At 35.3% G+C, this 12,409-nt stretch overlaps 1 protein-coding gene across 1 annotated transcript; it reads left to right on the top strand.

Moving 5' to 3' along the window:
• The first annotated feature begins 280 nt into the window (after positions 1-280).
• On the top strand, positions 281-4,335 carry LOC112716354 (beta-glucuronosyltransferase GlcAT14A). Its single transcript, XM_025768248.3, has 4 exons — positions 281-1,394; positions 1,525-1,600; positions 1,681-1,796; positions 3,137-4,335. Exons 1-4 carry the CDS (start codon positions 803-805, stop codon positions 3,649-3,651), a joined length of 1,299 nt encoding a protein of 432 aa, XP_025624033.1. The 5' UTR covers positions 281-802; the 3' UTR covers positions 3,652-4,335.
• The last annotated feature ends 8,074 nt before the right edge of the window (positions 4,336-12,409 follow it).

The following is a 12,409-nucleotide window of genomic DNA, read 5'->3' as shown; positions in this document are numbered from 1 at the left end:
TTGATTAATTAAATAATTTTAATGTAGAGATTAATTATTTCTCAAATATAATTTTATTTCTCCTTGTCTCATATTGTAAACAAATGTAGCCTAAACGTTAATGAAGTGAAAATAGTCCCTTTTTAAACCTTCCTCAACAAACGCATGACGCACCCACATAGTATTTTTCATTAAAACCATTAATCTCTAAACAGTTGCAAACCCTCAAGCTCAACTCCTTTTTCTCACCAATTACACCATAAACCCCCTCTAAATAGCAACACGTTTTTCCCACTACGCCACTTTAGGTAAAAGAAACTAATTAAAAAAAATAGAAACCCATCTCAACAGTCAACATACACAAAATAGAGATAATTGTCTGCTTCTAATCCGAATCTTAATCACTCTCATCCCTCAGCTAATCAGTTCATTAATAAACCGCATCATTAAAAGTTAAAACCCAGAGCCAGAAACAAGTGTGAATTCAAAGCCACCGCACCAAACTTTTATAACCTATCAGTCACGGCAAGACAAATTATTCAAGCAGCCCTTGTATTGTACTTTAGTTACTGCTCATATAATTATTAGTTTTTCTTTTTCTTTTAAAAAACGAACACCATATAGACAAATCACACACATCAGAAACAAAAACACACTGTGTTCTTAAAAGACAACCTCTCTTTCTTCTTATTATTCTTATATATATTATATTTTAATATTCATTGTTCTTTACCACCTAACTGCTGCTTCATTCAGCTTAAGAAATAACAGGTGGGTTTCTTTGTCTGATTTAAAAACCAGAAAAAAGAAACCCCTGAAAAGAATGAAGAAATTCAAGAACTACTACATGCACTTAAGGCACCAGCAGCAGCACCAATCAGTAGAAAGAAAATGGGTTTTCCCACTCGCAATCGGTTCCTTACTCTCTCTCTTCCTTCTCTTCCTCGCAACGCTGACGTCACCTTCCGGCGGTTCAATCCTCCCATTCTACCGCTCCATAACTGCCACGTCATACTCCATCTTTGTAGAATCCAAGCTCCACGTCACCCCTCCCTCCCACCTCCCTCCTCCGCCTCGCCTCGCCTACCTCATTTCCGGCTCCGCCGGCGACGGCGCCTCCGTCAAGCGGACTCTCCTCGCGCTCTACCACCCTAACAACCGTTACGTCGTGCATCTCGACCTTGAGGCATCGAAGGAGGAGCGTGCGGATCTGGTTGAGTTCGTTAGGAGCCACGCGCTTTTCCGAAGGTTCCAGAATGTGAGAGTGATCGAGAAAGCTAACCTTGTTACGTATCGAGGACCTACCATGGTGGCTAACACGCTCCACGCTGCCGCCATTCTCTTGAGAGAATCGAGTGACTGGGATTGGTTCATCAATCTCAGTGCCTCCGATTACCCCCTTGTTACTCAAGACGGTTCGTTCTTTCTCTTTAAATTAGTGAACACTTGATCCTGGAAGCTCGAATCGTACAATTTAGTTAATTGATTTGAGAATTGGAATTATTGTTATTGTTTTCAATGGTGTTTTTGTTTTTGGTGAACCAGATCTGCTGCACACGTTTTCGTACTTGCCTCGCGATCTCAATTTCATTGATCATACTAGTAATATTGGATGGAAAGAGTGAGTTTTCTTTGAATTTGTTTATTCTTGTCAAATTGTTGATTATTTCATTGATATAACTTTTTGTGTTGTTTTTGTAGTCACCAGCGTGCAAGGCCAATAATTGTTGATCCCGGGTTGTACATGAACAAGAAGCAAGATGTGTTCTGGGTAACACAACGGAGAAGTAGGCCTACAGCATTCAAGCTTTTCACAGGTGAATGATTTTGTTCTTTCTCTATTAAATTTCCATCAATTTGTATGTTTCTATATAGCGGTGACTTTTTTGGAATATGACCTAGCTTTCTGAAGGATTTACGCTATTGGATGAAATTCCTTTGAATTGATTTTGATGTAATTCATTTGAAGATTCAGAAACCATTCATGTATTTATTATATTGCATCATCAGTCATCGATTTCATATGAGTTGAAGAAACCTTTTGCGGTTTTTCGGGTACCCTTTGCGCCTCTTTTTTATTGTGAATCCATTTATATCTGGTGTGAATGAGCGTATGACTTTTAATTTTTATTTGTTTAGTAGAACTTTCTGTTTTTTTGATCGACTGCAATATTTGTTTTCTTATGTTATGCTCCAAAATTGATTTGTCCTTTCTGATAACTGTACCCTTAGCCTACTTGTTTCTTAAACAAATGAGGTTGTATATGTTAATATATGAATTCTCTATGCTTCACTTTTTGAATCAAAGACAGCATCATCATCTATTCTGATTTGCCATGTGGTTTGGTTACGTAGAGCTTCAGGAATTGTGAATGAAGATTTTTGTCTCTGTGTGACCCTATTTATACTTTTATGTGCATTGAAGTTGAAAGTTTCCAGCAACTTTGTCAGGATTTGGCCAATGTTATGTAGTTTAGAATGCTGCTATTGCATGGCATAAGCTGACATGTGATTTTTGCAATAAAACGTGTTCTAGATTCTGAATAAAATTTTGGTTCCTTCCATAGTTCCATGATCAATTTTTGTAATATAATTTAATTTTGTATTAGCTTGAAACATTATCTGGCCTCTAGGATAAAACTTAAGAAGTAATCATAAAAGGTGAATCTATTCCATCATGCTGTTTCCTGAATAAATGCCAAATATATGGTTTCTTCTTGCTAGACTCTGTTCATAACTGTTATTTCTCCAGATAGATACTGAAGTAGCTTCTGATTTTCCAACATGTTTCCAGAGTAGTTCAAATTATAGTATGGTTGAACGTAGGACATTAAGGAGGTTAGGATTTTGCTGACATCTAAATTTTCACCATAATGATGGAAACAACTTCCCATGAAATGGCTGCAGTCGGCAGTCCTAGAATGCTTTTTATATGTTTCTTTCAGTTAATGTATGTTGAACCATTGGTCCAATTTCAGTGTTCTGATTTTCTTGTAATTGAATTTAAATTGATTGTATATGATAGTTTTGTTATGCATCTTGACTGCATAGTTTTATCATTTAAGTTTAAGAAGTGAGCAACATTGAAGTTTAGGTTGTGGAAGTGAGAGCATTATCATAAATGATGACCTAAAACTTCTTTAATCTCTCCTGTTAGGTTCTGCTTGGATGGCACTCTCAAGATCATTCATTGATTACTGCATATGGGGCTGGGACAACCTGCCCCGGACTGCTCTTATGTACTACACGAATTTCATATCTTCCCCGGAAGGATACTTTCACACTGTTATCTGTAATGCTCAAGAGTTCAAGAACACAACAGTGAACAGCGATCTACATTACATTTCTTGGGACAATCCTCCCAAGCAGCATCCCCACTACCTTAATCTTGCGGACATGCAAAAGATGGTCGATAGCAATGCTCCCTTTGCGAGGAAGTTCCACAGAGAAGATCCAGTAATGGACAAAATTGATGCCGAGCTATTATCCAGAGGTCCTGGAATGGCTGTTCCAGGAGGGTGGTGCATAGGAAGCAGGGAGAATGGGACTGATCCCTGCACTGAAATTGGTAATACCACGGTCCTCAGGCCTGGCCCAGGTGCAAAAAGGCTCGAAACATTAATCAGCTCTTTATTGTCGAACGAAAGTTTCCGTCCAAGACAGTGTGTATGAGAAGAATCAACAGGCACCCTCAGCAATCTTTCAGAGATTATTTTCCCTGCCACTTGCTTATCAGTTTATATGTGCACCTCGGGTTAGCACGTTCAGTAAATTAGTGTTTTTTTATTGGTAGGAAAAAGGAAATAGTGAAAGTATACACATATTAGTTGAAGAACAAGTGAGATGGATCTTGTTACCTAAATGTGATCGAATCGGAGATGGATCGCCCACACTGTACTATTATGGTATACAAGAAAACTGAATCTGTAACCCCCCAAGTCACCGCTCCCTTCCATCTCACTTGGCTTGTGATTTGGATCCAATGAATGAGTAACCAGTATTGAAGGTTTCTTCATATGGTCATGTAGCTCAGAATTGGTAAGCTGATCTCTACCATTTATTGCTCTATTTGACATTTGGGACAAGAAAATGAGGGAAAGGGGATATTAGTTGTGGGGGGTTGAAAAAAAAAAGAACAGAAACAAACGATGTGAAATTGGAATGGAAATGTTTTTTATGTATCTTAATTTTTTACTTTTTATGTTCCATTTGGCTTAAAGTTGAAGTTGTTAATGGCCTAACTTTCTTGTTGACAATGCGTCAATGCATCTTATGGTTGGGTAGGTTCGTGCCACAAGCATTGAGTAATGGGGAATACATCCTCTCAATTTTAAATAATGAATAATGTTTTCGCCATGTGTCTATCACCACTGTTTAAATCATATATTGTCATTTGATTTTCATAAAATGCCGATCTTAACGAGGATAGATTAAGAGATTATAAGAGTATTTTGGATAAAAGGGAAGCTAATATTTTAGTTTTAAATGTCTAAGCTAAGTCTTAATGAATTTTGTTTTAATGTTTGAAATATTTTACTCTTATTTCAAATGTCTTATTCTGTTTTGTTTATAATGTCTTATCAATTTTTTTTTTCAAAAAGATTGTTCTTTCTTCCTCATTTTCGTCTTTTTCTATTAAGTTTCTGCCACTTTTATTACTAAATTACTATAATTATCCCCACAATTACAATTGTTGTTGCTATCAAGATAACAATGAAGAAAAGATGGTATTATTAAAAGAAAAAAAATTATTAGAGAATAAAAGTAAGATGAAATAAAATATTTATGACAAACATCAGAAGTTAAAATAATATTATATATATATATATATATATATATATATATATATATATATATATATATATATATATATATATATATGGTGTAGTTTATGGTGGCCACAAGTTTGGATGTCTATGGTGGCTCACAAAATGATATTTTTAACCAAATAAAATGAAAAATTGAAGTACGTTTTAGTTTTATTAATAAATAATAGCATGTTTATGAGTGTAAATAAAAGAAAAAAATTAGACCATTTATCATATTTTTGACAAAAAAATGATCTATCATTTTTTCTCGTCGTCGGAAGTGAAATCGCTACCATTGCCTAAAATTTAAAAAATGATAGCATCTAAAAATACTTACATTGCATTAATTTTTTTCTCACGTTAATAAATAATTATTTATATCTTTTATTTTTAATTAAAATAATTATTTTATTCTGCAATAAAAATTTTGAAGTCTAAAGTTACTGTTATTAATTAAATTTTAATATTAGTAAAGTAAAATTTAAAATTATTAATTACAAAAAAAAGTATAAGTAGATAATGAAAATATTAATGCAATGTAAGTATTTTTAGATACTATCATTTTTTAAATTTTGGGCATTGGTAGCGACTTCATTTCCGATTACGAGAGAAAACGATAGATCATTTTTTTTGTCAAGAAATATGATAAATGGTCTAATTTTTTTCTTTTATTTACACTCATAAACATGTCATTATTTATTAATAGAACTGAAACGTGCTTCAATTTTTTATTTTATTTGATTAAAAATATCATTTTGTGAAGTTCATAACCACCATAGACACCAAAACTTGTGGCCATCGTAGACTACACCTATATATATATATATATATATATATATATATATATATATATATATATATATATATATATATATATATATATATATCGAATGATAGTGACATGTGTTAATAACCTCTCCTAATGTTTTTAAATATCAATCTAAATTGTCCTGATGAGATGTATTTATATGACTTGCCAATAGTGTTGCTTTATAACTAGTAATTTAATCGATGAATCATTTTCGTGTGGACGTGTGGTAATCGAATTTATCAATAATCTTATTTCATTAGATACTGTCTTATTTGTTCTTTTTCTCTCTTTCTTGCTAGTTCTTCCTATAAAATAGCCTTCAGTTTATTTATCATGGTTGACTAGGTTATTAGGCTACAAAGTAATCCACAAGCCGATGTTTTGGAATGTTGATTATTGACTATTTCAATTTAAATAAATGTGTGTTAAGGTCGTTTGACTTGAGTATTTCTTCATTTTGCCGTAATGTTAGGTCCTAATCCAGCCCCCCATAGTGGAAAAGCTTCGACGTGTTAGAGTTAGGTCAAAACACACGAATTGTGTATTTGTGTTCATTTTACATGTAATGAAACTTAACACTCATTTAATATTTCATTTATTGGCCAACGGGACCATTTTGGGCTAGGTAGAACTTTCTAACAAAAAAATAGATCATCTCAATTTTTTTATTTTTTTATAAATGTAATTTTTTATTGTATATTCTTTAAATAAAACTAAGAAAAATATGTAAAATAAGCTTTTTTGTTTAAAAAAAAACAAAAATAGAAAAAAAAAAGACAAACTAAAAGAACAGAACACACTAGATTAAACCACACTTTTTTATTAGAAGTTATTTCAATTCTTTTTTAGGTTTGATCTAGGTAACATAACCCATCTCACTCTTAGCGCCAATTTTCGCCATCCAATCAGCAATGCTATTTTCCTCTCTTCAGATATGATGAAACTGAATATCCCAATCCCTAACTAAAAGCTCGTGAATCTTGACCACAATGTCATTATTATTGTGAGTTATGATTATTAATATTGCTCAAAACTAGATACTCATCTAAAAAATTAATTTCACAGATAATATGCCTGCAACCTGCTTTCCAAGCCAAATTAAGCCCCTGCCACGCCGCCAACAACTCATATCGAGTTATGTGCCAAAAGGGGAGAGCGCCAGAACAGCCTAATACCCAACTTCCTTTGTCATCCCTCAGGACACAACCAAACCCAGCCAATTGAACATCTCGAAAGATACTTGCATCACAGTTTACTTTGTGGTATGTTTGGGGGGAGGCTCCCACTTGAATCTCCAATCTATACTAGTGATGATGGATCTGTTCTTCTCCAAGGACATCAACTCATAACTCAGACTATTAGCAAGCATTGTTACCTTCTTTTCCAACCAAAGCTCTTCACGATTAAAAATATCTTGGCACCAATGTCGCCAAATCCACCAAATACCAGGTGTCGTAATCTATTCCCTCCTTGATATACTCCATCTAAGCCAAGATGAGAAGTCAGTCAATTCATTATTGTCAAGAAGAGAGGGATCAAGAATATTCCAAACAACTTTAGCTTTCTCACAGTCTCAGAGGCTACGGTTGTATCTAAACACCTCTGTTGGGACTGCATTGTGAAGCGATAACCGCAACAAAAATTTGATCTTCTCAAGAATACAAATCTTTCAAAGCCAATTCCAGTTTTCATTCTCATCCCACTAATATAGTATTTCCTTTTAGCCAACCACAAATATCTCCATTTGGCAGTGTACTCCTTGGAAGAAGCCGCTTTCCAAAAGCATCCTGATCCATAGGAGTTGTGTCTAGGAACGATCAGAGTTTCAAGATCCAATTTGACATGATTCGGGAGAGGCGAGTAAAGCTTATCGAAATTTCATCTATCATAATGTATAACATCAGCAATATTGAGTTGAGAATCCGATATATATACATAGGGGAAGGTGTCCGCTAACTTTTTCAACGGAGACCAGGGATCAAACCACAAAGATTGATTCGAATTACTACATCTCCACTCAAAACCTTCCTTTAGGCTGTTGAAAGCCTTTATAATATTTGTCCAGACATAAGAGACTCCACCGGCAGCTTCAAACCCTCTACCATTAGATAAATACTTGTTTGATAAAAGTTTTATCCATAACTTGTCAGTACAATTTATGAGTTGCCAAACCAACTTTTCAAGAAGTGAAACATTCACAAACCTAATTTTTCGTACCCGAGACCTCCATATCTCTTTGGAGTCATGACTTTCTTCTAGCTAACAAGGGATAAACCCCTCTTGTCCAATTGGCTTTTCCAAAGAAATTGCTTCATCATAGAATCAATTTTATCACAAACATAGGAAGAAAAGTAAGAAACTTGCATTTGATAAACTAGAATAGCAGTTTAAAACTGATTTAACCAAACACAATCATCTTGCCTTATTGAGCATATGGCCTTTCCAGTTGGCTAACCTCCCTTGAACCTTCTCAATAACTTCTTGCACTGTCTTTTTTTTTCTATCATTCCCAATATTAATCCCTAGATATTTGCCGAGATTTGAGTAAAGTGAATATGGAAAACTCTAGACATGACCTCTTTTCTTCTTTGAGTGACATACTTGGAGCATTGTGCCTTAGATTTTGCCAGATTAACCTTAAGCCCAAAAGTCTTAGTAAAAAGATCCAAAACCCTCATGACCATCTCAACTTGAGGCTTGGTAGCTTTGTAGAAGAGGAGGAGGTCGTCCGCAAACATAAGATAGAAAATTCTTGGCCCACCTTCCTTAATAGCCACAGGTATCCAAGCATTGTTTGACATGTAATGGGAAATAAGGCAAGCCAAGCGTTCCATACATAGGACGAAGAGATATGGAGATAAAAAGTCACCTTGCCTTAAATCTCTGTGAAGATTAAAATTCTACAATCGCTCTCCATTCTAAAGAATCAAAAGAGAAGAGGAGCATATACATCTCATGATCAAATTAGTGGTGCTAGGCAAAAACCCAAAGCCCCTTAGAATTTATTGAAGAAATCTCTAATCTACCCTGTCATATGCATTTTCAAGATCAATTTTGAAGGCAATAACTCCTTTTTTGGACCTAGTCTTCTGCATGAAGTTGAGAATCTCCTAAGCTATGATGATATTCTCAGTTGTGCCTCTTCCAGAAATGAATCCCCCTTGTAACGGGCTAATTACTTCCGTTAAGAAAGAGTGAAATCTATTGACCAACACCTTAGTAATGATTTTGTAAATTATATTGCACAAGATGATGGGTCTGAACTCTTTCATAGTCGTTGAGTTGTCCACTTTTGGAATCAAGACAATAAAAGTTTCAAAAATGGAAGAATCTAAGATCTTTCCTGAAAACACAGAACACACAATCTGCCACACATCAATCCCAACTATATCCCAATACTCCTTGAAGAAAACTGCTTGAAATCCATTTAGACCCAGCGCTTTAAATGCACCCATCTCCATAACAGCCCTTCTTACCTTGTCAACTGAAACCGGCTCTATCCTAGTTTGAAACACTTCTTTACTAAGATGGGAGAGGGGGATTCTGTCAAGACAGCTTATACCCACATCTTTTCTAGAACAAAAGAGTCTCTGTAAATACTTGTTTGCTTTCTCCTGAAGGACACATTCATCATTTGACCATATTTCATCTTCCAGCATAAGACTGTAGATTTTATTTTGCTTCCTTCTAACAATGGTTTGGAGATGAAAAAAAATTGTGTTTCTATCTCTAAATTTAACCCACTTTTTCTTCGACTTCTGGAACCAATAGAGTTCTTCCCTGAGAAGGATAGAGTTTAGTTCCTGTTGCAATTTATATTCTTCCTCTCTAAGCCAAGGATCATCCGTCTGCTCTAAGAAGAGCTAAATTATATTAATATTCTTTTTGAGCTCCTTTTTTTAACAAAAATGTTACTGAAGACTTTTAAGTTAAACTTCTGCGCATCCTTTTTAACAGCAACTAAACTTCTAGCAACATCTGGCAATCCTGAGTCCTAAGCCTTGTGGACCACTTTTCAAAAGAGGGGATGAATGGTCCACGTAGCCTGAAATCTGAAGGGCAGGTTTCTAGTTTTCTTTAAAGCAATATTTGGATGACTCTTAACTAGGATAGGTGAGTGATCAGAGTGATATCTTCCGAGGATTTTGTAATGAGTCTCTAGAAAAAGGAGGCACCAATCTCTATTTATGAAAGCTCTATCCAATTTTTTTGCCACATCAAGACTTCCTTTCACTCTCATATGCCAAGATAATCTCTTTCCCTTGGCTCCCATATCTTTTAGTCTACAATTATTGATGGTAGTGACAAAAGAGTGAGCTTTGTTCACATTAAAACCCTTTTTACCTTAGAAGATAAAAGCACTTTATTGAAGTCTCAAAGAACAAGCCAAGGGCAAGAAATATTATCAGCAATTCTGTGAAAATAATTCCAGAGAAGTTTCCAATATTGAGCTTGAGGAGGAGCATAAATCACACTACACACTCACATACTAGTACCCTTCACCACTTCAAAAGTAACATAATGCTCAGTGGTATCAATCTATCTGCTAGTTCTCCAAGACTTTTCCACCAAAATTCATATACCCCCACTGTGTCCCCTGGCCTCTGATATGTCGACATTATAATAACCCAAATTATCCCAAAAGAATTTCATCTTATAAAAAACAATGTGTTTCAATAACAATAAAGAAAGTAGGATGATGTTGTTTTACAATCTCTTTCAAGTGAATACAAGCTAATTTACAAGACACTCCCCTCACATTGCATGCTAGAATACTTAAATTTTCACTATCGATAACAACAAAGGTTAGGATGAAAAAAAAAACCTGATTTAGAGACCAATAACCCCCTCCACGGTGATTTCCTTTCCCTTTCTGCCATCGCTCCCATCAAGCTTGAGCATCCTTCCAATCGGTTCTTTCATTCTTCCATCCTGCAGCGAATTTTGAGGGAACCTAGGTCTTAATTGCTTCCTTGTGAAGTAGTAGATAGGTGTTTCTGTTTTACATCCATTTAGTCCTACCTCAGCGCTTCATGGTAGCAAATGGTGATTACCAACATGTTTAAAGTTTTTGCTAGAAAAATTGGATTGGTTTGTTTTCAGTCGAGTCTTCATTGTCTTTTTATAGAGATTGGCCATCACCGTTAATTTTTTTAAAATGAGCTTTATATTCTTGGCCCAAAAGCTTTCTTGGAAGCCTACTTGTTCCCTAAACTCTTTCCTTTTTTTTTTCACCTTGGTCCACCCATCTCATGTACCTTTTTAATTGACTACATTATTAACTATGATCTCCCCATGCAACGTCTTAGGCGGAAGATCCGCATTTTCCTAATTTTCTGCAACTTTTGAAAAATTGCCAACAATTAACCCCTATTTTCCTTCATCATTTTTTACGACTGTGTTGCTCGGACGAAGGTTTTCCGATGTTGGGACCCCTCCCTCCGCCGTCACGTCTTTGTTGTTCGTCACGCAGTCTACGACTATGTGACCGTAGCAGTTACATGAATCATAAATGAGCTCTAGATGTTCATATTCTACTTTGTATACCACATCATCCACTTCAATCTCATCTATCACTGGAATGTTTAAGTTAATCTGTACACAGATTCGGGCAAAATTTTTCTTCTCCGCTTCTTTGGTTGCCACATCTACTTATATCGGCTTGCCGACCATCGCCGCTATACGTCACATGACCTTTTTCTTGCAATACATTATCTTTAGACCAGTGAAATGGATCCAGATAAGTGTAGAACTAAAAGAGTCCTCTGTAGGATGAAAATTAAAAGACTAAGGTTTCACTGCCATGCAAAAATCTTCAATCATTCACGGGCCTTTGAGTAGGACTTTCTCTTGATTCTCCCTCAGATCACATTTCACTAGGAAGTAGTCATTTCCTACATCTAGGATCTCATATCCTCCTTTTGCTTCCAAATATATCTGTGTTTATGCAACAAGACTATGTAACTAAAATATTTTTGCATCACCTTGACCTCAATGGAGTCATTATAGGGTTCCGCTAGAGCCCTTCTCCCTTCCTCAGAGAAGGTGACCTTAGGTCTCCCCCCTCGACCTCCTTCAACCACGGCTACACGGTACTCATCCAAAGAGTCATCAATGACTAAGGGTTTTGGGGTCAACAAACCAACCACCTTATCCCTAAAAGAAATCTTAGGTCCAGCAGCTTTTGTCGTGAATTGTTTTTCCATGTATTGCTTCCATCCTCTTTTGCTTCCTTCCCCATGCCTCCCACATCCTTTTGAAAAGTGAACGGTTCTAGATTTTTTCTTTGTCTTTTTCCGATGGATTAGCCTGCGTCGCCACTCTCTCGTTCAGCCCGCTCTCTCCTTCTCTCACTTTTTTATAAAGCAATAAAGGAATTAATAATTTAAACCATGTAAGAGAAGATGTTGAATAGTTAAATCACACTTTACAAAAAATTTGATAACAAAATTGAGAAGATCTATTTTTCTTGTGACGTGAATTTAATTAATTGCTTCTTGAATTTATTCTTTATTCTTAAATTATCTATCTCTTTTATTTCTTAAATTTATTAAAAAAATCTGATGTATCTAAATATGATTTTGCCTAAATATATTAACTTTTAATAAAAAATAAATAAATAATGAAGGAACAGTTCCTTCTAGAAAGAGGGAAGAATTATATATCGAACTCTTTGTTTTTAAAAAATAAAAAATGAATGCCACAATGTACATACACTTAGCATGGATATTGTTCATTTTATGTCTGAATACAAGACTCCACGGAGACACTTGATTGTATTTGTCATTTTAATTTGATTGTGAACCTATTC

This window comes from Arachis hypogaea, chromosome 10 (assembly GCF_003086295.3).
Source record: "Arachis hypogaea cultivar Tifrunner chromosome 10, arahy.Tifrunner.gnm2.J5K5, whole genome shotgun sequence".
Taxonomy (NCBI): Eukaryota; Viridiplantae; Streptophyta; class Magnoliopsida; order Fabales; family Fabaceae; genus Arachis; species Arachis hypogaea.
Note: the sequence above shows the minus strand (reverse complement) of the source record. Positions and strands in the feature narration are given on the sequence as shown.

Bases quoted from the DNA above. Each gene is read 5' to 3' on its own strand.
- LOC112716354 (XM_025768248.3), top strand. From the start codon at position 803: ATGAAGAAATTCAAGAACTACTACATGCACTTAAGGCACCAGCAGCAG. The intron at 1,395-1,524 runs GTTCGTTCTTTC...TTGGTGAACCAG, and splicing joins CCCCCTTGTTACTCAAGACG to ATCTGCTGCACACGTTTTCG. The intron at 1,797-3,136 runs GTGAATGATTTT...CTCTCCTGTTAG, and splicing joins AGCATTCAAGCTTTTCACAG to GTTCTGCTTGGATGGCACTC.